Genomic DNA, 23271 nt, shown 5'->3' with positions numbered 1-23271 from the left:
AAGCAAGAGCCTTAAGAGTAAGCTTACTATATCAGCCATAGTCCGGGCTTCAGCCCTTGTCCTACCCCAGAGACCATACTGTGGGTAAGAACGGGCCTCGTTGGTAGACAACAGCCTGAGTACTCCAGCTGTAAGCAATAAAGTCCGGATCCGAGCACCACAACGAGCAGCCTAGTTACCGTGACCGTAATTAAGAGACGCAGTGGGAGAATCCTTGTTAGTATAATTATCAACTCCAAGTGCACCTCCATAATGTGCGAGGCTAGCCCTCGCTATTGAATTAGAACCTAGAGAGGTGTTCGTAGCCTCACTGCCAAATTCATGGCGCCAAAGCCTTGAATCATCTTTGCGGCAGTGTGGTCGTACGAATGCAAGTGGCCCTGGACTCGACTCGGAAGATCAACCAGGCAGATTCCAGGCGATTCCAGGCGCCGACGGTCTTACACAGCCGAGCCTGACCAGCGAATCAAGCGCATATGGACAGCACGGGTGTATCAGGATTTGCCGCAAGGCTAGGATATCCCTACTGCAATAATAGCATTTCGCAGATTCCCCTTGGGCTATGAAAGTTGGGTATTTAAATACCCATCCAAGGTCGGAAATTCTGACATTTATCTCTGAGCACCCATCATGAGTTTCCATCCTCGGTATAGAATTAGCGAGAAGAGCTTTATTGTATGCAACCAACCCAGCAACCCTGTGGCACCCCGGACCGTATACCTCAATGCTAATCCCGTTGAAGATATCTGCCTCCATCCTCCTCGGCCTCGCGACCCTAGCTGTCTTGATCCGATGCCTCATCAGGTTCTTCCTGCAACGCAAGCGATTCGCTCTAGACGACGGACTCGTTCTTGCCTCCTTTGCCTTCCTGTTATCCACCTTTGTCATAGCGTATATCAAAGTCATCCCAGCCATGTACTTTGACTATAACACGATAAGTGCGACCGAAGACAATGAAGAAGAAAACCTTTGGCTGTCGTTGCAAGCGCAAGCGCAGGAAACCGGCTACCAGCTGCATCTGTGGGTTGCTATTGCGAATACAGCTTCGTGTGCGGGCATACTCGCGGCAAAATTGAGCTTTCTCTTCTTCTTCAGGACGCTCATTGACCGGACCTGGACCCGTGTGTGGCAGGTTTACTGGTGGGTCGTCACGATCTTTACGGGGCGTCTTTTGCCTGGGCTGTCGCTGTGCAGTTTGTTAGTTGCCCGTATTTTTTTGATTCAAGGCAGAGTACGTACCTGCTTGATTTTCTTCTTCTTCTTGCTTTTGTTGACGTGGGGCCCGGGAGAAAGAAAAGACTCGGAGGCTGGGAAGGGGCATGCTGTTACTGACGGGGCAAAGTCGAATGTACCACTGCGCGACGAAGACGGGTCATCATCATCATGGCCATCGTCTCCTTTACAGTCGAAATCCTGAGTGACCTTCTCAGTACGTCCACGTCCTGCACCAACCCAGCCAGCCAACAACAGCCCCCCTCAAATCCACAAAAAAAAGCACATTTTTAATGAACTGACGTGACAGTCCTCCTCATCCCCGTATCCATAATCCGCAAGGTCCGCATCCGCCGTTCCCAAAAGATTCTCCTATCATTCACCCTCTGCCTAACCGTCGTCTTCCTCGCACTGAATATCATCCGCCTCACAGGCCTCGTGTATGACGGCGCAATAGACACGGTCTGGAGTGTCTACTGGCAAGTTATTGTGACAGAGGTGGGGGTGTTTCTTGCAGCGGCCGCATCGTTTCGGTCGTTTTTCGTCGCGAGGAGTAGGAAAAAGCACCCGACCCCTGCTTTTTCTGTCAAGGCGGCTCTAAAGTACCATTTGACGGGGCGGTCTTGGTTTCGTTCTTCAGATGATAACAACTCTCTGAGTCTGGGCCAGTGGGATGATAATAGTGTTCGGGAACTTCAAGGTGCGCAGCCAAGTACCAATGATACCATGACAAGGACGGAATCTCAGGATAGCGATGCGTGGTTTGAGCATGGTTCACCATGTGAGAATGCAGACGCTTCCTCGCAGGACGTTGAGGATTCGGTTTTGGGGGTTCCGCCGTCCCAAAGCGTTGGGTTATCATGAAAACGAGCCTTCTGTTCATAGACACACAACCAGGCTGGTGGTTGGCTGGAGTCCACCGGAGGGCGCTGAGACTTTTGAGACTTGATGGGATCATCTCGAACCCTGACATAACCGCTCCGATGGCGGACCTTCTGGTACGGACAGGGCAGCTGAGGCACTTCAGAGTAGTCTAGGAAACACGGAATTGGATTCTGGCTTGGAGGACGATGACAGTGCGCTGTAATGAAAGACAGCGGGGCTTTAGGAAGGGAACAGGCCCTGCCGGGTGGGACGCTGGGGGCTATGAGGAAGGCGCGAGCAAGCGCCAGGACAGGCCGCTTCGGCAGGCAAGGTGGACAGATAGCCTCGGGGATTCTATTACACAGGCACACAGCAGAAAAGCGCAAAGAGTCAGATTCAGGAGATAAAAACACATGAGCAACAATCACCACTCTCCATATACTTCAGCTGCCCATTGGCTCCTCATTAAACCCCTTAGAATGGCCACTTCATCTACGACCTGAGCACGGACGCCGTACGTCGTGCGCACCTTGGTCCAAACATCGACCCCGGCATCAAGCTCGTTCTCGAGGACATTAATCCTACCTTTGAGCAGCTAGACCCACTGCTCCTTTGTATAGCTAGGCGTTGTGCGGTCAGCTAACGCAGTACTTGCCCCGATGGAGCTGGTCAGAGCCACAGAGGGGAGACTTTCTGGGTTTGCGTCTGCGTCTCCGAGATCGCCGGGCGCTGTTAGGGCAAGGGCCGTCGCTTCTGTTTCATGAGGCTCTGGAGCGGGAGCCACTGGGATTTGAGACGTGAAATATCTCTTCCCGCGCCTGGACCAATCGTGGCTAGGGTATCCGGGAAAGTTCTCCGGGGCTTCCTCCTCTGTAACGGTTCTCTCTCCGTTCCAGGTAAGAGTGTGGCCCTTGTGCGAGACATCTGCGAGGAATTTCACAAGAAAGAGTTTCTTAGTAGTGTAGTAGTGGGATACAGTGACCAGTCATTCCGTGTCCCATACTCTCAAATTGCCAAACACAATAAGAACGTCTATTGCGCGGCTGAACGCCACATTGAGACGATGCTTGTTGGAGAGGATTCCTATGCCAGCGCGATCGGCGGACGGTTTGGTCGGAAGGATAAAGACAAGCGGGGCCTCCTGGCCTTGGGAAGCGTCGAATGAGAGGTTCTTGTGGACCTCGAGGCCCCCCTCGAGGCCCCCCTCGAGGAGCTTATTCCGGATCAGCTTCCGCTGGTCTGAGTATGGGGTTACTACCATCACATCTGCGGCGCCCATGATGTTGGTCGCACCGTTCAGTTTAGGTTTGTGGCGCCAAAGCTCTAAGCGACTGACCAGACATGGGTGGATCGGGCTCTGTATGGGCAGCCTGAAGCAAGAAGAAAGCCAGCCGTCACTTCGATTTAGGATGATTTTGCGAGTGTCTGCTTTGGCCTACACGAGGTGCGTCGGAGAGTATGGCCGGTATATCTCATTTGATCATTGGTATTTTCAACGTGATAAGCGTATCTTCGCGAGCCCGACGTATCGTAATTCGTGGACCTGGTATATATTGCCGATCTTCTAGTCAATCAAAAAGGTGCCAAGACACACAGCTGGGACGATCTGTGTCCGCGAGTATAGGTCAAGGTAAGTGGCCCGTGGCTCTTACATTGGCAGCAGCACTATATCAATGGTTAAAATGAGATCATCCGTTGTGGTATGCGTAGAGGTCCCAAGTGAAAGGGGATGAGATGGGGAAGTAAAGAAATGGGACCTCGCTTCGAAGTGGAAGGTGGAGGAGTACATGATGTTGTATCAGATGGTGTAGGGTGTAGACGATAGAAAAACGAAGGACGGGGATTGGGGACGGGGAATAATTAGGGCAAGCGGGAAGGGAAGGGTGACTCATCGAGGCTTCTGCGCAGAACATGGGTAACTTGGCCGAAAAGCAAGGAAGAGATGCAGTGAGGTAGGAGATGAACAAAAAGTGGAGGTCGAAAGAGTAGGTAGAAAGTCCAGCGCAAACGAATACAACGACGATATGAGAAGATGGGCGTGGGCTCTATAGAGCTGGGCAATGGGAACATACAGGACTTAGTTCTTCTCTCTCCAGCGGGCTTTTGGGGGAGTATTTCTATTCGCAAGGAGCGATTCTGGACTCTTCTGTAGAAAGTGAAAGATGTTTGCCTACTCAGGCCGGCTTCACTGTGCCGTCAACAAAGGATCTATATGTGAACCTGTGGAGACCATGGCTGTTTGCGGTATCTCTGTTTGAATTCCAATTGAGCTCGTGCAAACGTACAAAGACTGGTAAGGCGGCGGCTTGGCTGTCTTGAGTTATTAGAGAATGTACAGAGCAAGGTTGGATAATGGTCATGGGCGGAGTGGTTTAAAGCCAAATGCACCACCGTTGTACCAGAGATCCGGTTGCTTTGGTGGCAGGAGCCCATTTTTCGACAGGATTTTCTTGTACCCTGTGAAGGACTTGTGGGGAATACTGTACGGTGAACTGCCGAGCAGGCTGCCTGCACCCTGCAGGTCCCCTGATCCTGGCCTCTACGACGTACTTTAATAATACTCTTAATAAACGGTAGGGAAGACATGAAATGCATTAGGTATAGCAAGATGCAAGACAACAGGTAAGATCCGCCAAGTCTTTCCCGTATATCGTAATGGTCATAACGGGCCACGATGTGGCAGGGTATCGTCAACATTCAAACGAGTAATGGCCCTTGGCAAAGACTGCCAGGAGCGCTCCCAAACAATGTTTGAGAAGAATGAAGCCAATTCAAAGCACAAAAAGCTAAAAGCAGAGAGCCAAAAGGAAATGCAAACGAGCGAGGATTGTAGGAAGGGGGGAAAGGAGCGTATGTATAAAGTGATGCGGAAATGTATGAGCACAGCCCAAGAATTGAATGTCAAGAAGTGATAGTGATGCTGCGGAGATGCAGTTTATTCAACGGGCGATTCCGCTGTGAGACTGGCCCTCGGAGTCTCTTCATCCTTGTCCTCCTCGCCGGCATGATCGTCATCGGATTGCGGAGCCTTTCCTTTCGGTGAACCCGGAGTTTCAGTGTCCGGCGTAGGAGCGTCGGATGATTCAGCATTGGAAGACGCCTCTGCTTCCGCCTTGTCAATTTCAGCTGCCCGAGCTTGAGCTTTCTCCCATATGTCCTTGCGGATGCGTTCATCTTTGGCGCGGCGGAGCCGTTCGGCTTCTTCGAACCCGCCACTCTTCTTCAATTTGCCCTCCTTGACGAACTTTCCGAGTTCCTTCTGGAAGAGGTCACCGCGGCGAGTCTCCAACTCCTTCTGGCGGGCCTTTTCTGCTCTCTCGATGGCCTCCAGGCGGGATTCGTGGTTGGGCTGGAGAGCGCGTACTTCTCCCAAGACACTGTCCTTGGCTTTCATCGGGTCGACGGCCGGGTCAATGACCACATTCCGCGAGGTGTTGCGCAGAGTCGGGGTGCCGTTGGTGTTGTGTAGGGACTGCTGCTTCGTTGCTTGCTCGACAAGAGCAAAAGTTTGAGCAGCCTTTTCAAGGTCATCTTCCAGATCAGCCGCGAGATCCTCCTGCATGGTGAGCTGATCACGCTCCTCACAGACGAGCTGCAATTCCTTCTCCCAAATCTTGGTCCAAACAGGCTTCTCTCGCTTGAGGAAGTCCTTCATCTTCTTGATCTCCTTCGTGGCAGCACTGATATCCTTGCCCACAGTCTCCAACTGTCTTGGAAGAGGCCGCACACCTCGGGTGACAACGTCCTTGCGGAGGTCCTCAATGAGGTCTTGGAGGTCATCAACACGGGCAACCAGACGTTCAGACTCTTCGGCAAGTTCCTTCTTTCCAGAATTGACTCGTGCACGACCCGCATCTCCTTCGAATGATGGCACAGATGCATCCGTGGCCGACGTCTTGACGCTCTTTGCTTTGGACCGAATCGCGCTCATGGAGCTTGCAATGTCGGCAGAGAAGTTGGAATACGTCTGGCGCAGCACAGCTAGATCGCGCCGCAGACTCGAAAGCTCGGCCAGCTGGCCGGCGCTTCCTGAGATGGGGCCTCTCTGCGTCTCTCCAGCAACTGGGGGACTGGGCGTAGAGACGGAAGGCGCGGCGGCAAGCCGAGCGATTTCCTTGGCCGCCTCTAACTGCCGATCCGAAACACGATGCATCATACTCTCCTGCCCATCCAGCGCACTTTTGACACTCTCCAGTAAACGGCGGACGCCCCCAAACTCGTCATCAAAATGCTTCTTGACTTCATCAAGAGCATCTACATTTAGAACAAGAACAGATCGATCTTTCACGTCGCTTAGATCTTCCAACTCGTGCCTGACCCCGGATACAGGATCTTGTATGTAGATTTCGGGTAAATCCACGCCGTTGTTGTGTGTATTCCAAGCGAACTTTTCGATGAATGCCAGTTGAAGTCTCCCGATCGTCAAGCCAGTTGGTCCTTCGGGAAGAATAAATTTCTTGATTTTGCTTCTGTACTGGAGAAACAAAGTTAGCTCTTTCCCGGGAGACGGCTGTTCAGGCGAGAACTGCGTCGACTGCGGTGGCGTTGATGTCGTAGCGGTAGCCGGTCGATTGCTTGACTTTGGCGTTACTGGACCCTGGTCTGTGCGAGACCCAGGTTCTTTGACTGGATCGAAAGCATCTGCAAGGAATGGCTCCTGCAGTGTCGGGGGCAGGACTGGCGGTTGGTCGGTAGCGTGATTAAGTACATCTTTCGCAGGCCGCTTGGATTCCGTGTCTGTTGATGGAGTACCATTCGTGGAAGGTTCCGCGCGCGCTTCAACACGAGGTTTCACAGGATCTTCGTTGGGGGCCGGACCACTCGATGGCTGCTGCTGCTGGGCGGCTTTTGCATCAATGGCTCCATGAGACCGATTCGTCGATCGCTGCCGTCCGTGAGCGTACGATCCTCGTAGACGCACGGCGTTTAGCGATTCTCGAACATCACGGCCTCGGTTGGGTAGGGGCGAGTTTTGGGTTGGGATGACAGGAACTCCATTGGACGACGCTCCTAGATGCTTTTGGATTTGATACGCAGAGAACCTTCGAGATGCGCGGCGTTCCAACTCCCCGCTTCTTTGCAAAGCACCTATAGCATCGTCCTGCTTAGGTGGTGGCGGCGGTGGGGGAGGGTATTCGGATATTTTCACCGACCCCTTGGAGCTCGTCTCGCTGTCCTGCGCCGACTGTGTCAACGCATTCTGCGCTTCCCTCCTAGATGCCTCCCGTTCGGAGAAGCTCCCTGATCTAGCTTCCGGAGAGGAGCGAGACCCCGATTGCGGTTGATCTTCTAGAGATCCACTACTATCGTAGCGCGCACGGCTTGGTCGCTTCGGAGACGTAGCAACGGAGAGGGTCTCTTCGTACGTTTGGTTCACCACTGCGCTGGTTACACTACCCGCACTCGCTTGACGATTCGGTACCGCCCTACCCTCTTCGCGCTGCTGCCGTGAGCGCAGACGTGCTTGCTTCCTCTTAAGTCCATGGAGGAGATTGATTATGATGTCACGAATCCGGGGGAGGAACAGGTCAAGGCTCTGTGGTGACGCATCCTGGCTGAGAGTATCTTCGAGAATTGTGCGGAGGAGATCGGGTACAGGGCCGAGGTCTGAGGTGTCCACCCCGATGGCGTTGAAAGCGCGGCAGGCCAGGTTGAACTCGTATCCCAACCGTACGTAAACATCCGAAACCTCACTTTCTGAAACTTGTCTGCGGGACCATTGCGTTAATGTCTCGAGTAGTTGTTTTGTTGCTACAAGGAGATGTGTGACGCTCTTTTCGATCTGGGATATTTGTCCGTTCGGCTGTACGAGACCACCGTCAGCCACTCTGTAATTATAATTGGGAATCACAAGGTGAACCTACCACGCCACTTCTCGAGGATTGTGATCTTGTCGAGCTCGATGAACTGCGCGGCGCAGAGGATTGTGAAGTCATGGCGGTATCGACGCTGCTCCCCGAGGATCCGGAATGAAAGTGTTGTTGGGCGGAGGGGCTTCGGGCGGAGCGAGACGAAGTGCTCGACGAGGACTGCATGTGCGCAGATTTTCGGGGGTGAGATTCGCACGAGCGAAGTCAAGTACTTATAGAAGAATAAGATATATTTAGGTCGCAAAAGACGTAGGGGCCCGGAAGGTGGAAGGGGCGATATTACTGTGTCGAAGACACTGTGCAAGGGAGCGCGAGGGCCGAAACCAACACGAGTTGGTGGAGAAATCAGATGCAAGAAAGTAAGACGCGCAGCGTTGCGAGAAGGATATAACCAAACAGCGAGGCAATATATGGACAGCTGAAAGAGCCGAAGAAGCTGCTTGAGGAAGAGAAAAGGGATCAAAAGAGGTCGTGATAGGCGTTTGGCTGCATATTAATTGGGCTGAAGTCACGACATGCGCTGCCAGGGCCTGAGGCAGGAAGCTGGATCCTGGCCAATCACATGCTTCACCAGCCACCCCCATTTGGCTGGGCTTCAGCTCGTCTGTTGCCAGCCTTGTTCACACTGCTACCTTACAGTCAACGGTTACACAGTCGATTCAAAGACTGTCCTAGGCATATAAACAAAAATCATCCCGACTTACTGTCAGATCAATCAGTTGGGGTCCTGTTGCATGGCAATATGCTCACAGAATTTGGAAACAGTGTCTTGCATGAGCGCCAATCAATCAATCGGGCAATGTAACACGGACAATATATTATTGGACTGTCACTCTCATACTCCTCCATCAGCTGGTTGTCTTCCAAGTCAGCGGCTCAGCCAGGCCAGACTCCGCGTGTGGTAGGCTCTTTGCCGCTTTGCACCTTGCTGCTTTAAGAAATTCGTCACATTCACTTGGTCCGAGCACAGCGCTTAGAGTTGCAACTAGTCGCTCTAAGAGCTATGTATCTAACTTATCGCAGATTCGACAGTTATCATTATCATTTTCGCCTCTGCGGAGAAGAAGCGCCATGAAATTTGTAAAGCGCAAAAGCATGACCGGAGCCTGGAGAGAGTAACTGATACATAACCATGGAGAAGTATTGTTGCTACCCAAGAAGATCACCGGTATAGCTACTTTTCAGACATCACCGATACAAGTATAAAGTAGTCATTATGTATAATAAGAGTCGCTTGCAAGCCTCTCTTTGAAGTTCGATCCACAATCTCTACCGCAGACTAAACTTGGAAGTATATCGGTGACAGCGTCGGAAAGTAAATCCGGTGTCGAGAGAGACAATAACATGATGAAGGCTGCAAAGGCAAATTAAGACAATACAAGATTTAAAAAAAATTATCAACACAAGCAACATTTCTGAATACATTGTTCAAGGTTGAAGACAGAGACACATAGATAGATCGACTTGTCTGGCCAGGAGTTTATGCTCGGAGCTTCTGCTGTCGGACCCGTTGGTCCCACTCAGGCTCTGGCTCCCCGATCACCCTTCATCAAACATTCCTCTCACTCCACTCCCTCGTCCACCCAAACTTCGGCCTCACTGCAGTGTTAGCCAACAACACCTACTTCTCCCACCAGTGCTGGGACTATCTTCGTTTCTTGCTTGTACTTTTCAAAATTTGTATTAGCATTTATCGCCGTATTCTTTTCTTTCCCCCAGTCCCTCGGCGACAACAGCTGTTGAGCTTCGGCTTTTGCACCCCTCATTCTCGTCCTCCTTTCCACAAATAAAAAGAGGTCCCGTGACTTCACATCTCGAGCTCATTCGACTCTTTTGTGCTTTTCGCTCACCCACCCTGCTGGTGTTTCTCTCCCCTCCCCCTTCAGCCCCTCTTTCCATTTCGCCTCCCCGTTCTGCAACGCTTTGCTCGCGTTCTTTTCGCGCAGGCGGTGTGTTGCTGGTATCGTTACCTTGCTCCCCGACATTTACCAGCGGCTCTACGTCGTGCCAAGTACGACGACGAGAGCTCTGTCTCTTTTGACATTTGAGCCGAACCATGGCTTCTCCCACTGTCAATTCCGGCCCCGTCGCAAATAGCCCATCTGGCAATGCGCCCACACAGAATTCAGGGTCTCGACCTACTCTGAGACCTAGCGCCAATCCCAAGTCGTCGGATGGCGGAAGACGGCAGTCTGGCAGCCCGCTGGACGGCGGACAGAGGTATGTTGCGTTGTCCTTTCCATTGCGCCTCCTTCTGGGTTTTCTCGACCTTTTGCCCTTCTTTCATGTTTTGCCTCACCAGCATCACTCCCGATTCCTTGCCTCTTCGTGCCCTTTGAGCTGCATCAGTGTCTCTCGCTTTTTGCGTATTTGTTCTCCGATTTTGGGTTCCTCCGTTATCTCGAACTTCATTTTTTTGGTTTCCTTATCTACTATTTATTCTATTTCGAGCTCTGCATGGCAATCCATATGGACATCTCTCAGTTCTGGCCTCAAACTGACAACTAGTCTTTTTCTCAGACGCAGCAATTCCCAAAAGGCTTGGACACAAGGCACAAACCCGATCACCCAACGCCCTTCCTATTCGCAACAGAACGGCAGCATGCCCCAAAAGTCGTCATCCTCCCCCCGACCTCCCTCAAAGGAATCAAATACCCCGGATAACCACGCCCATGACCGCCTCTTATTCTTGCTTACAAGCTTCATTGTAGGATTCACTGCCAGTCATCATCCTGATGCATATGACAGAGGCTCATTGTTATTCTAGGGACTCGCCGCTACTGTGACCACAAGAAATGGCGATGAATTCACCGGAGTATTCTCATCCTCATCTCTCGAGCCCAGCGATTCCTCAATCACCCTCAAGATGACACAGCGGCAATCAAAGCACGACCACAGTCGAACAAATGGAGTGAGCGACTCTACTAGTCCATTCATAGGGTCAGCGCCTGAGCATACTGTGACCTTTAATGTCAATGATGTTGTTGACATCTCGGTTCCGAACGTGACGACGACTGATGTACTGGCGAAACCCAATGGTAAGCTGCCCGCCTCCATGTCGCCATGCTGTTCATCTGAATCATTTGGATCTCAATATACTAACCTCGCACCAGGGGCTGCTGTTGGGTTCAAGACGGATGCGGACATTTCCGGAAATCTTGCCATGCGTGAACGGATGCTGAAGCGTTGGGAGCCAGGCACCGATGCCAACACTGACATGTCTCTTGAAAGTGCAGCAACATCGGGATGGGACCAGTTTGAAACAAATGCTAGACTCTTTGGAGCCACTAGCAGCTATGACGAGAACCTCTATACTACCCGCATCAATCGGTCAGACCCGGCCTATAAGCAGAAAGAAGCTGAAGCCGCTCGCATTGCCCGTGAAATCGAGACTAGTGAGGTCGACAATGCACATGTTAGGGAAGAACGAGGACATGTGGAAGCAGATGCTGGGGACGAGGAGGACAAGTACAGTGGTGTGCGCCGTGATGAGAAGAACTTCCCCCCGTTGGCTTCTGGGCAGTCAAACAAATACACCCCACCTGCCCTCAGGAACCAGCTGACTGCAACCGCCCCGTCCTACACAGGCCCTGTCAAACGGACAACCAGTGCAAAAGAACCCACTCCCACACCAATGCCACCTAAGGAGACAACGCCCGTGGCCCAGCCACATACAACACCGGCGAGCGTTGCTGGCCCCGCCACTGACACGGAGAAAAAGGCCGCTCCATCGAAGGCCCCGTCCGTTCCGCCTACTGCTACCACAAAGGGTGCGGCCCCAGAAAACAACTACGGGAATGAGGTCCTGGGCCAGTTCCGTATCTTTGCGACAAACGAGAAGCTGAAGTTCCAGGAGCGTCGTCGCAATCAGGCATCTTACGACCGAACAATCAAGCTCAACGAGCTGATGAAGTTCTCACAGAATTTCAAGCTTGCTACTCCGGTTCCGAAGGATTTGGTGCCAATTCTCGCCAAGGATCCTCACAAGCAAGAGGAGATTATTCAACGGGCTCAGCAACAAGCGGAGGAAAAGAAAACACCCAAGGCCGTTACTGCCGCAGCTCCTGTCGATCAGAAGAAGGCAGCAGCAGACTACACTCAGACAGCTACTCGCCAGGATATTGGTGCGACAACTTCGCAGGCTCAGCCAGACCGACCAACTTACCCCCGTGGCCGTCAAATGTATCCACCTGCTGGCCCTGGGGGGCGAGGCCCACATCAGCTACACTCCGGCCGTCAAGCAACGGGCATGCTCGGCCACCGCCTTGCCGACAATCTTCAGCAGCGGAAGGGAGCAGCTGCGGGATCCGTCCCAGCTCCTTTGCCCATTAATGACTCTCGTGCTCCGCCGAGTACTACCGACCACTCTAGTGTTTCCAGTCCTACCAAGGTTTCGACTCCCACATCCACTGTTTCAACCAAGTTTAATGTCAAGGCTATGGAATTCAAACCAAATCCTGCGGCCAGCACCTTCACACCAGGAGGATCAAACCCATCGGCGTTCGCTAGAGCACAGCCCGACACCCGTGCCAAGAGCCCATCCACCTTTTTCGGTGCAAAGAAACCGCGTCCGATCTCGGAGCGTCCGTCCCTCAAGGATCAATTCAATCCTATCAAACGTATGAAGAAAGAGAGCGCAGAGCAGACGGACAGGAACTACACTTCTAATGGAGGTATTCCCTTCGCCTACAACACCATGCCGACTTGGAATGCGAACGAAGACGAAGAAAAGTCTTATACCCAGATGTTCAAATACCCGCCCTTGTCAACTGCTTCTCCGCAGAGTCGCTCCTCTTCGAACCCACAAATGCCTCATCAACCGCAGATGCCATATCAATTCCAACAGACTCCAAACATGCCTCCCACATCGGGTCCTCCCCATGGGCCCCACCTTCACCCTCAGCAGCACCACGGTGCTGGCCCGGCCCATTTTGATGATCCCCACCGCATGCAACTTTCCGCGTCGGCATCACAGATGTATCCGTCACCGAGACTCCAGCACGGATATCCTTCGCCTATGGCACCGCATGCACAGCTCGCATTTGGACAGCAGCCAATGCCTCAATTCTATATGAATCAGGGCGGCCCGCAACCGGCTCATATGAGACATTATCAGGGTGCTCCGCAGTTTGTGAATCCCCAGGGCGGGATGGGAGCGCCCATGATGGTCCAGCAACCCTCCAATGGGCCCTATATGGGCATTCCTCAAGGCGTCGGTCCGTTCACACCCCAAATGCAAATGTATTCCCCTAATCCTGCGCACACCTACCCTCACGTGCCACCTCCCCAGCCTCACAGCGGCTATCCCAGCCCTAGTCGTCCTGCCCCGATGATGATGCATCAGAACTCTCAATCTGGACAACCTCCCCAGCACATGATGTATATGGCCCCTGGTCAGCACCAGCAGCCAGTCTATGCTGGGCAGCAGCCAGGCCACAGTACGTTGCACTGACTCGCATAAGACAAGCACACAGGATTGCTAACTAGTCATTAGTGCCACCCGGTCGAGGCAACTACCCTCAGCAACAACCACACTTCCAGGCCAGCCCTCACCAGGTCCACCACTACCCTCCCCATCAACACCGCACCCCAAGTAGCGGCTTCAACCAACTGCCTCAAATGCCCCCTCAGGTCGCTTCCCAAGCTGGTTCAGCTGTGAACTCCGGTGCCCAGCCTCAGGAGACCGCCGATGAATCCAAATGATTCTAGCGAATGGGGTTAGCGCACGGATCGTTTTACCTCAGTCCTTTGAAGGCCCGATGGGCTGCGGTCCTGACTACGCTACCAACTTGGGAGGGCGAGGATGACAAAGCTCTGTTATCGCTGCGGGTTATATCATTCCAGTATCCATACTCGACAATCTATTAGAAGCTATTGCTATCTTAGTTTCTATTCTGACTGGTCTGTCAACGCCAAGTATATAACCCCCGCAGCCAGCGCAACTCGCTTTTGTCATTGGTCAGTATTGTTCATTTTCAAGTGCTAGGTCACCTACTGACGAGGCGCAGCATATTTTTAGAGTGACCGAGTCGGATTGAAGCGTGCTATAGCGCGGGACATCGCCTTTACTACCCCGGACTGAAGTGTTGCTCATGCCCAAGTCGCTCTCGCTGGGGCGTATACTACACTGGGACCCATGGCAAGAATGTATCGGGATGTGGACGCCACCTGGATTGGTATTTACCGATGCTCTGGGAGTGCAACCGCCTTATATTTCGATTGACAGTTCGTTTGATATTTAGGCCACTTAGATGGCGGGGATAGTTGTTCGGGAGCGGATGAACTTGAGGTGAACGAGTGGCAGAGGTGGACCAGTGGTGATCGGGCTCGCGGGCTGCAATGGCTCAAGGACTGGCGATGTCATTCAACATGGAATGTGCAAACTACGCTAGGACAAGGATGAAATGTCAAGAGGTTGCCGTTACATTAATGGTATTCTCAGGTTAATCATACTTGTTGGACATTGAAATGTATTCCGAATCCTCTGTAAATCTGTTAATAGTTGAGAAAGTCAGCGACTGGATGCAGGCCTTGCAGAAAAGCATCGCAGGTGGGGGGGAATATAACAGGCAGTCTCCTCAGGTCTTTTCAGTTTATAATTTGGTCATCATTCACCCAGACCAACCATCGCCACCGCGGTACAATCCTCACTCAACCCAAGCAAGCCAGACAACCTCAACACGCAAACTCCACTCCTCCTCAATCCAACACACTCCGCCTCGCTTCAATCCACCCAGCACCGACAACAGAATCCCCGATCCATCCTCCCGCACCAGCACCACCAGCGACCAACTAACCCAGCCGCCAAGACATCCGCGCAGTAGATAGATTTCCCACACGAGCAAAGCAGAATGTGCGCCGCAGCCATTAGTTTCTGCAAAATCCTCATGGAGAAAAAGCGGACGAGAAACCCCAAAATGCGGCCCGTTGTGTTTGTCTGTTGTACACATGGCTCTCCAAGGTATGGAAGCACGGAGTCGTGGGTCTCGCGACTGCGACCTTGTTTGCCTTTTTCAGAGCATGTGTCTGCGTTTTGTATGGATGTTTGGATAGGTAGGGAGAAATGTAGGTCGGCGGTGGGTGGTTTGGAAGGAGGATTGGGGGGCTGTCGGGCTGGATAGATGTTCACGAGAGGAGGGTGGATTGGTGGTGGAGGAATTTCGCGCGCGTCGGTTGTGAAGGGCGAGCATGGGTATGTCGAGCGGGCGTTCCATCGGTGTTGTTGTGGGATGGTGACTGAGTAGCGCGGTCTGACCTTTTACCAGTGTCGCATCATTGGAGAGGGGGTGGGTGCATTTTCGGAAAAATAGAAAGAAAAATTGGAGACTTACTCAGTTAGAACTGTATAGAGAAGCTCAATAAGAGCCTGAAGAGGCGAAAGGTTTCAGCCGGGTGCCATATTGTTACTCCTGGCTATGGTCGTCGTGTTTGTTGAGGGAAGAAAAAGAGCAGAGCTCCGGAGCTCGAGCAATAATGGCGGAGGAAGACAGGCGAGCCTAAGCCAGATCGGGGGCGGGGTTCCATGGCAGCCACAGAGCCCCAGGTTCCCAAGAGTCAAGGCATCTCCGCTGTGAGCTTGATTATTGTGCGCTCTCCTGCTCTGGCTGATTCGAATAGTCCAGACTCGGTCACGGTCAAAGCCCAGAGGCTCTCCAGCTCCGGATCTCTGCTCGCTTTCCCGCCTTTCATCCTTGCGGACACTCGACACTTCCGCGGCGGCGGCACCTCCGAAAAGACCAAATAAACTAGCAACCGCCCAGCGCCCCAACCCGCCGACGACGTTGATCTTGATACCCGATATTTGTGATGGACTTCCTCAAATCCGCGGTCGCATCTGCGATCGCCAAGGGCAGCTCATTCCCCTATTCGCTCGGCGACCGAGTCGACATTGCCGATTCGATCTGGACACTTCACAATGCCACCAAACGGGTACGCAAGCTATCTACTTATCAAAGCGATGCTGTCCATGGATATGGCTGACTTCATGCGAACTGCTTGACATATATAGGAAGATGGCTCGGCATGCAGTATCTTTACTTTCGAAATTGCGTCTAACAAATCCCGCCTGCCGCTTGCGAAGAACGCTGTACGGAAGTCACGAACTTTGAGACATCCCGGGGTACTTAAAGTTTTGGATACTATTGAGGTACTTCGTCGCCGCGTTAAAGGAAAATAAGAATTATACTAACGCGGTGTAGACGGAGACTACTATCTATATCGTGACCGAGCGAGTGGTTCCCCTTTCCTGGCATGTAAAACGGAAGAGTATAAGCGAGGAGACAGCCAAGTGGGGATTATACACAGTAGCGGTACGTTTCTTCCGCTCTTAGGAAACTGCTCGGTGCTAACTTGCTTGTCCTCAGTCTACGCTCAAGTTCATCAACGGAGATGCCGCGTCCGTCCACGGCGCCATTCGCGCGTCGTCGGTATTCACAAGTGAGAGCGGGGAATGGAAGCTAGGGGGATTCGACATTCTAAGCTCAATGAATGACGACCAAGCGGTTATATATGTCCGTATCGTTCCCAAGTTTCCACCGTCTTCAGACTAACACACGGAAGACTTATGGCAGCCTTGTACCGGACGCCGCACGGTACACTCCACCGGAGATTGTCAAGGGCGGATGGGATGCGGTGAAACGCCACCCGCTAACAGCTGTGGACTCGTACGGCCTTGCGATATTGGTATACGAGGTCTACAACGGCAACTTTACCGGCGGGGACCAAGTGGGTAGAACGACAAATATCCCGCCTAGCATGCACCAGAGCTATAAACGCCTCGGCACGGCCAATCCGAAGTTGCGACTTAGTGCAGCGCACTTTGTAGAGCAGGGGAAGAAGACGGGCGGGTTCTTCGAGACACCTCTTATCCGATTAACCGACGATATCGATAGTTTAGGTCTCAAGAGCGAGGCTGAGAGGGAGGAGTTTCTCAAGTGAGTGCACTTCATATGCGGCTTGAGTTGTGTACTGACTATCTAGTGAACTTGATGGTCTATCAGATGACTTTCCGGAAGATTTCTTCAAGATGAAAGTACTACCGGAACTGTTGAAGTCGGTCGAGTTTGGCGGAGGTGGTCCAAAGGTTCTGTCCGCTATCCTGAAGATTGGCGGCAAGCTGTCTCAGGACGAATTCAACTCCAAGCTGACTCCAGTTATTGTTCGCTTGTTTGGGAACCCTGATCGAGCCATTCGAGTTTGCTTGTTGGATCATCTGCCAGTGATGGCAGAAAATCTGCCTCAGAAAATCGTCAACGACAAGATCTTTCCTCAAATGGTAACCACCAGTTATCCATGAAATGAACTGGAAGACTGACGCTTACTTTGCAGACATCCGGCTTCACTGATGCGGCGCCTGTTGTTCGAGAACAAACGGTCAAAGCTGTCTTGCCTATAATCAATAAACTAAGTGATCGAACAATCAACGGCGAGCTTCTCAAATTCCTTGCGCGAACAGCCAACGACGAACAGCCGGGTATACGTACCAATACGACCATCTGCTTGGGGAAGATCGCAAAGAACCTAGGTCAAGGTGTAAGTGAAATGAGGCTCAGGTCTAAACCGGTGCTAACAGCGTCGTAGTCAAGAGCCAAAGTGCTTGTCGCTGCATTCACGCGTGCTCTTCGAGATCCCTTTCTACATGCCAGAAATGCCGGCTTGCTGGCGCTGTCCGCAACGTTGGATGTTTTCTCCGAGGAGGACTGCGCCACTAAGGTGCTACCAGCGATATGCCCCGCTCTTTTGGACCGGGAGAAGTGCGTTACCGATGTTTTTTTGCAAGTACACCACGAGAAAAACAACACTAATATGGCATAGATTAATACGAGACCAAGCCAACAAAACACTAGATCTATACCTACAGCGTGTTCGGAAATTCGGCAGCACGATGCCCGATACGGTCCTGCCGCCAGCTACCAGCCCTGACGCCCCCACGGAAGCCGCCCGCATTGGGACGTCTAATGATAAATCCTGGGCGGGATGGGCCATCTCCTCCTTTACCAACAAGATGGCAGCTGCCGATGGAGATATCCAAGCCACGGGTGCTAAGCGATCCGATGAAACCGCGCGCTCTGCATCCCTGCCCCGTCCGGCCAAGGCAACGTCCCCTGCGCCTTCGACTCAGTCAATCCCACTGCGGCCCGCAACTCAGTCTTTGAACCGCTCGGTATCGGAGCAGCCGACTCCCGTACAAAAGGCAGAAGAGCCGGCGGATGACGTTTACGACGCATGGGGAGCTATGGATGACGAAGACGAGGATGGCTGGGGCAATAACGAAGATCCATTCAATGCTCCAACACCCGTCGCGTCTACCGGGACTACCTCGAAACCGAAAGCAAGTCCCGTCCCGTACGATGATGGCGGAGAACCCGACTTCGCCGGATGGCTTGCAGCACAGTCGAAAGCAAAGAAACCCTTGCCGAAGGGGTTGAATACGTCGCGCACTACCTCAATTCCGCGGACATCCAGCCCTAGCACTATATCAAAGCCTAAGGCTGCACCGGCAAAGAAAATTGATACGAAGCCGAAGGACGAAGATGAGGAAGATGGATGGGGTGATGCGTGGGATTAGCGCATGTACTTTTCGCTCCAGTTGTCTTTATAGGTTGTCAGCGTTCGCTGGAGTTTGGGCGTCTGAACGGTTATGCGAGGATGATGAGATACCATGTGTACATAGGCCGGATAGACTTGATACCAATACGCTGTCTATAGAACCAGCATCCTTGCTTGAAGTTCCCAATTCCCATAGATTCATACGATGTATAAAGTGGCGCAAGCCTGACCAATCGGAACGCGGCAGCCCCGTGATCCCCGCCATGGATTCTCCGCCCAGCGTCAAGTCTCAGTTCCACTCATCGCGATTTTTGATATCCTAGAATATTCTTTCGAAATTCCGATCTGCTAGAGTCAATTTCCCCTGGGTCACCAGACGAAGCTGCCTTGGTATCGCCCCTCGTGCCCGTGCGGTGGTGGAACGGACCAGTCACCGCTCGCCTCTTAATGCTGCTGCCTTGCACGTCCACAATCTTCAAGGACTCAACAGTACGCGCCCTCGCAGGGTGGAAAGCGCCCTCATCGTATTCTCCACGCTATGTATATCGACTGATTAGTGCAGCGGGCTCTCTATCGGACTATCCTGTGAACATCCCGTAGAGGGAGAACGGTTCTCAACATGGATCCTGACGAGGTTCCGCCGCCGCCATACTCCGCCGTGGACCCTCTGATTGCACAGGCGAATCGCACCCGCAATGCAGCATCATCGAATGCAAACCCCAGTGCTCTCCATCTCCGTGGTGGAAATGCGCCACTGTTGGCGTCGAGTGCGGGGGGGCCTTCTGAGGTACTCCCAATGCACTTTTCGTCTGCTGCCGCTTACTTTGCGGAGCGGCCGGCTCCTGTCATTGAACCGGCGGAGCAGACTCTAGAGCATCATATCACCATCTACCCGCGCAGTCAGGCTAAGGATTTCCCACGCCGCCCACGATGCTGGAGCCCGCGGTTGGAGAACATCGCCCAGCAGGATTGGGATATGTTCTTGCGGCACCTGTTTCCGCCGCATTTGGGTCTTGCGTCCTCGTCTGCTGAGCTCCCGCGTCAAGTGAGGGCGGAGATCCGGAGAGATAGGAAGGATCGACCGCAGGAGACTGATGAGGAGCGCGAAAGGCGCATCGCCACAGTCATGATGGAGTGGAATCAGTACTTTTTCGAGCCACGCGCGGTCCGAATCGTTTTCTTCTATGTGACAGATCCCCGGACTGCACCGGCGTCGCCGCTCTGTCCTAGGTGCTACCCAGCCGCGACAAGAGCATCCCAGGAGAATAGAAGCGCTCAGACTCCAGAAGCTGGGCGGGGTCAACCTTTACAGCCAAACATGTACCCCGCGGCAACTGGATACCCACAACAGCCAGGATATCCCGGGCAAATGCCCTCGCCGTATGGGTATCCGAATCCGGCGGCAAATGCAGCGCCCTACCTTTCGCCGCAGACGGCGTCTGGATTCTTCCATCCGGCGAATCCTCATGTTTACCAGTACCCGTATCAGCAGTATCAGCAGTGGGGCTGGAACAATCAGCAGTACGCCCAGCAGTATGAGAGCCCGAAAGGTGGGCCTTTGGGCTGGTTCTCGAATTTGGCGGCCCAGGCCCAAAAGTACGGTGAACGCATCACGGAGCAGGCGCAGCAATATGGAGACCAGATTAGTGCACATGCCTCCCACTACGGCAGACAAGTGGAGGAGCAGGCCATGGCGCATGGCCGTTGGATCGAAGAGCAAGCCGGACTTGGTAGCCGCAAGGTCGAAGGCGCCTTCACCGGCTGGAACACGCCTCAACAGCAGGGCTATTATCCCTACTACTACGCCCAGCCTGCCACTCCGAATCCTACTCAGCAGACTGTACAAGCTCAGCCTCAACAACTGCAAATACAAGCACAAGCACAGCCCGAGACGCAGACGCAGACACAACCACAACCACAAACGCAACCCCGAACAGAATCCCAACCCGACCAGTCCCGCTCCCGCCGCGACTCCATCTCCTCCGCCTCCTCAGACTCCTCCCTCTCCTCCATCGACTCCATCTCCACAACATCCGAACTCAGCTCCTCGGACCTCGCCACCGTCCGCGCCCAACTCCTCTCCCTAGACGACCACCACGACCGCGACCTCTACGACGCCGCCGTCGAACTCCGCCGCCAACTCGACGCCCTCCGCGAGTCCCGCCGCCAGGCGCGCATGCACAGCCGGACTACCACTACCGGCCGCTGGCGCCACGGCTGGGGCTCGCACTCGCAGTCCCGAAACGACGGGCAAGGCCGCAGCAGCAGCTGGGGCCGCTGGGAGTCGCCGCAGGATCGGCAGCGGAACCAGGCGGAGCGCCGGGCGGCCAAGGAGGAGTTACGGGCAACGCGCAAGGCGTTTCGGGAGGTGCTGCGGCGTGCGAGGGACGAGCAAAAGGAGCAGCGGAGGATGAAGCGGAATCGGCGGCGGCAGGAGAGGCGTGCGAGGTGGGGGCAGACTAATCAGAGAGAAGATCAGGCTGCCTCTGTATCCACATCTGTCGCTGTGACTGCTCCTGTGGCTGCACCTGAATCGACGAGTTTAGAGCAGCGGTTGCAGAACCTCGAACTCGAGAATAACCGTGAAGCATCGACACAGCAACGTGCGGCGGCTAGAGCCGGGTCCGAAAGCAGTGCGGTTAGTTCGATCAACACGCCGAGTATCAGTTCCGAAGAGGAAAATGATGGACCCGGAAATACCGCCAGAAAAGAAGCGAGCAAGGAACGCAAATAGGTACTGGATATTTTCGAGCGATAGTTGGCTTTGACGTGAAATATGACGGGCGTTTTGGTTACTGTTAGATATATTTGTACCTTTTACTTCAATCCCATGTCTATAGCATTCAAACTTGCCAAGCCACATTTCTCATTCTATCATTCTCCTATACATACATGCCATTGTTATTTAGATCCCCTTATGTCTCATCTAGATAGAAAAGCGACTCATGAACTCGCCTGCGCCTCGTTCCTCTCCACCAAGTCTCCAACTCCCAGGCTCCGCCCAACCTTGACGCGCACCATCTTCTCCTTCTCTTTCTCATTCTCTTCTTTCTTCCCAACCTCGCCAACCTCATCCCCCTCGTCCGCATCCTTCTCGTCGCTCGCCTGGCGCTCGCGGTCCTTGCGCTCAATCTCCGCCCAGTCAAGCCACATATTCGACAAATCCATGCGCATCGCGTACGCGTCTTCGCCGTCGGCGTAGTAGCTGCTCTCGACGCTGTCGACCTGGAAGCCGAGCGTGTCGCGGTAGAGGTGGAGGGCGGCTACGTTGGAGACACGCACGTGCAGAGAGACGAATTGGGCGCGGTGGCATTCGGCCATTGCTCGTTCTAGAAGACATCTAATCAGTCATCGCCTCTGAATTTCGAAACGCAAAGCACTGCAGCGACTACAGCAACAGGGGAGAAAACGCAGGGTTACTTACGCGACATCCGCATCAACCTCTCGGCAATCCCCAACCGTCTATGCGTCCTCATAACACTCAAACTCGTAATATGCCCATGCTGCACGCCATCCGTCGGCTCCTCCTCCATTTTCGCGAGCACGTACCCGACGACCTTCGGGTATTCCCCTGCAACCGTGTTCCCGGCCTTGTACCCATTGCGGGGCCGCACGACGGCGACGAAGCTCAGCTGCGGCCAGGTCAAGGCGTGGTACAGGTAGTACTTGAGGAAGTAGTTTTCGGGGAGGTTGGTGATGTTGCAGGTTTGGATTGCGGGGAGGAGGTCGATGTAGGAGGGGTACGAGGAGAGCGGGAGGATGTCGACCATCTTGGCGGTGGTTCTCCTGTCGGTTACTGATAGGGTCGTCGAGTCGTGGGAATTGAATCCTTTTCTGGATTGGAGTGCGGGGGAGGTCGGAGGTTGTTGAAGTGTATGGTGGTGGTGCTGATGTTGAGCTCGGGCTTCAGATTATTTGAGTGTGGGGCGCTAAACCGGTTTCGGATAATATACTTCAGGTCCATCCAGCATTGAGCAAATAACGTAATTCACCAGCGGTCCGATCACCCCGGCCGGTCCGATCACCCACCAAAAAATTATCGCGTGTTCAACGCGTAGTTATTCAACCATCAACCATGCCACGGAAACCGCGTCAATCTCGTCAAAATTTAGCTGAGCAAGAGGGGAGGATTCAACTTGCAATTAATGCTTTGGAAAAAGGTGAAATTCCAAGTATTCGTCGTGCTACAGAGGTTTTTAATGTGCCTTATACAACACTCCGCGATCGCATTAAGGGACATGAATTTCAAGCAGAACATCGCAACCGCGCATTCCGACCCTCTGAAACTCAGGAAGAGGCACTAGTTGAATGGATATTATCTAGAGATCGACGAGGAGTCGCTCCTAGGGTCTCGCATGTGCAGGAAATGGCATATCTTCTCCTCCAAGCAGATTCAACAACCCCCCCAAAGCCGCTGGGAAAAAACTGGGTCACCAAGTTTATTCAACGCCATGAAAGCATTAAAAGTCGATTCGCGCGCAAGTATAACTACCAGCGCGCCCTCTGCGAGGATCCTAAGGTCTTAAAGCAGTGGTTTGAGACCTTAGAGGCCTTGCGCAAGGAGAACGGCATACAGGATGAAGATATCTATAACTTTGATGAAACTGGCTTCGCTATGGGCCTAATTGCAACCTCACGGGTGGTCACAAGGGCTGAGATACTTGGGAAGCCTCACCTTATTCAGCCAGGCCAGCGCGAATGGGTCACCGCGATCGAATGTGTTGGTTCAAAGGGATATGTTGTTCCACCAACCATAATCTTCAAAGGGAAGGTCTAT

General features: G+C 53.1%; 7 protein-coding genes across 7 annotated transcripts; 4 read left to right on the top strand and 3 right to left on the bottom strand.

The window, feature by feature from the left end:
• The first annotated feature begins 552 nt into the window (after positions 1 to 552).
• On the top strand, positions 553 to 1686 carry BJX68DRAFT_131593 (uncharacterized protein). The gene is made up of 2 exons (XM_071036308.1): positions 553 to 675; positions 743 to 1686. The coding sequence occupies exons 1-2, from the start codon at positions 631 to 633 to the stop codon at positions 1415 to 1417; spliced, it is 720 nt and encodes a 239-aa protein (XP_070896843.1). The 5' UTR covers positions 553 to 630; the 3' UTR covers positions 1418 to 1686.
• Positions 1687 to 4651: 2965 nt separating this feature from the next.
• Positions 4652 to 8478, bottom strand: BJX68DRAFT_241751 (formin-mediated actin nucleation enhancer). The gene is made up of 2 exons (XM_071040881.1): positions 7941 to 8478; positions 4652 to 7879 (listed from the first exon to the last, which is right to left on the bottom strand). The coding sequence occupies exons 1-2, from the start codon at positions 8109 to 8111 to the stop codon at positions 5012 to 5014; spliced, it is 3039 nt and encodes a 1012-aa protein (XP_070896842.1). The 5' UTR covers positions 8112 to 8478; the 3' UTR covers positions 4652 to 5011.
• A 1524-nt stretch (positions 8479 to 10002) lies between these two features.
• BJX68DRAFT_269015 (putative PAB1 binding protein (Pbp1)) lies at positions 10003 to 13649 on the top strand (the record flags this gene model as incomplete). Its single annotated transcript, XM_071046233.1, has 5 exons — positions 10003 to 10166; positions 10467 to 10653; positions 10714 to 10984; positions 11060 to 13384; positions 13441 to 13649. The coding sequence occupies 5 exons, from the start codon at positions 10003 to 10005 to the stop codon at positions 13647 to 13649; spliced, it is 3156 nt and encodes a 1051-aa protein (XP_070896841.1).
• Positions 13650 to 14866: 1217 nt separating this feature from the next.
• BJX68DRAFT_131552 (uncharacterized protein) lies at positions 14867 to 15356 on the bottom strand. Its single transcript, XM_071036307.1, has 2 exons — positions 15278 to 15356; positions 14867 to 15182 (listed from the first exon to the last, which is right to left on the bottom strand). The coding sequence occupies exon 2, from the start codon at positions 15158 to 15160 to the stop codon at positions 14960 to 14962; it is 201 nt and encodes a 66-aa protein (XP_070896840.1). The 5' UTR covers positions 15161 to 15182; positions 15278 to 15356; the 3' UTR covers positions 14867 to 14959.
• A 165-nt stretch (positions 15357 to 15521) lies between these two features.
• BJX68DRAFT_131494 (COPI-interacting protein CEX1) lies at positions 15522 to 18799 on the top strand. Its single transcript, XM_071036305.1, has 9 exons — positions 15522 to 15875; positions 15955 to 16092; positions 16145 to 16255; positions 16310 to 16456; positions 16506 to 16879; positions 16926 to 17220; positions 17274 to 17477; positions 17526 to 17698; positions 17760 to 18799. Exons 1-9 carry the CDS (start codon positions 15753 to 15755, stop codon positions 18511 to 18513), a joined length of 2319 nt encoding a protein of 772 aa, XP_070896839.1. The 5' UTR covers positions 15522 to 15752; the 3' UTR covers positions 18514 to 18799.
• A 13-nt stretch (positions 18800 to 18812) lies between these two features.
• On the top strand, positions 18813 to 21349 carry BJX68DRAFT_241732 (uncharacterized protein). Its single transcript, XM_071040880.1, has one exon. The coding sequence runs from the start codon at positions 19114 to 19116 to the stop codon at positions 21226 to 21228; it is 2115 nt and encodes a 704-aa protein (XP_070896838.1). The 5' UTR covers positions 18813 to 19113; the 3' UTR covers positions 21229 to 21349.
• On the bottom strand, positions 21350 to 22368 carry BJX68DRAFT_241730 (peptide alpha-N-acetyltransferase complex A subunit ARD1). The gene is made up of 2 exons (XM_071040879.1): positions 21919 to 22368; positions 21350 to 21823 (listed from the first exon to the last, which is right to left on the bottom strand). The coding sequence occupies exons 1-2, from the start codon at positions 22262 to 22264 to the stop codon at positions 21438 to 21440; spliced, it is 732 nt and encodes a 243-aa protein (XP_070896837.1). The 5' UTR covers positions 22265 to 22368; the 3' UTR covers positions 21350 to 21437.
• Positions 22369 to 23271: the final 903 nt, after the last annotated feature.

The sequence above is a fragment of the Aspergillus pseudodeflectus genome (genome assembly GCF_044049435.1).
Source record: "Aspergillus pseudodeflectus strain CBS 756.74 chromosome Unknown BJX68scaffold_35, whole genome shotgun sequence".
In the NCBI taxonomy this organism is placed as follows: domain Eukaryota; kingdom Fungi; phylum Ascomycota; class Eurotiomycetes; order Eurotiales; family Aspergillaceae; genus Aspergillus; species Aspergillus pseudodeflectus.
Note: the sequence above shows the minus strand (reverse complement) of the source record. Positions and strands in the feature narration are given on the sequence as shown.

Excerpts from the sequence above, each read along its gene's own strand:
- BJX68DRAFT_131593 (XM_071036308.1), top strand. The coding sequence starts at position 631 with ATGAGTTTCCATCCTCGGTATAGAATTAGCGAGAAGAGCTTTATT. Across the intron at positions 676-742 it reads TTAGCGAGAAGAGCTTTATT|ATATCTGCCTCCATCCTCCT; the intron begins GTATGCAACCAA and ends ATCCCGTTGAAG.
- BJX68DRAFT_241751 (XM_071040881.1), bottom strand. The coding sequence starts at position 8,111 with ATGCAGTCCTCGTCGAGCACTTCGTCTCGCTCCGCCCGAAGCCCCTCC. Across the intron at positions 7,880-7,940 it reads AATCCTCGAGAAGTGGCGTG|CCGAACGGACAAATATCCCA; the intron begins GTAGGTTCACCT and ends GGTCTCGTACAG.
- BJX68DRAFT_131552 (XM_071036307.1), bottom strand. The coding sequence starts at position 15,160 with ATGGAACGCCCGCTCGACATACCCATGCTCGCCCTTCACAACCGACGC.
- BJX68DRAFT_131494 (XM_071036305.1), top strand. The coding sequence starts at position 15,753 with ATGGACTTCCTCAAATCCGCGGTCGCATCTGCGATCGCCAAGGGCAGC. Across the intron at positions 16,457-16,505 it reads ACGACCAAGCGGTTATATAT|ACTTATGGCAGCCTTGTACC; the intron begins GTCCGTATCGTT and ends AACACACGGAAG. Across the intron at positions 16,880-16,925 it reads GAGAGGGAGGAGTTTCTCAA|TGAACTTGATGGTCTATCAG; the intron begins GTGAGTGCACTT and ends CTGACTATCTAG.
- BJX68DRAFT_241732 (XM_071040880.1), top strand. The coding sequence starts at position 19,114 with ATGGATCCTGACGAGGTTCCGCCGCCGCCATACTCCGCCGTGGACCCT.
- BJX68DRAFT_241730 (XM_071040879.1), bottom strand. The coding sequence starts at position 22,264 with ATGGTCGACATCCTCCCGCTCTCCTCGTACCCCTCCTACATCGACCTC. Across the intron at positions 21,824-21,918 it reads GAGGTTGATGCGGATGTCGC|AACGAGCAATGGCCGAATGC; the intron begins GTAAGTAACCCT and ends GATGTCTTCTAG.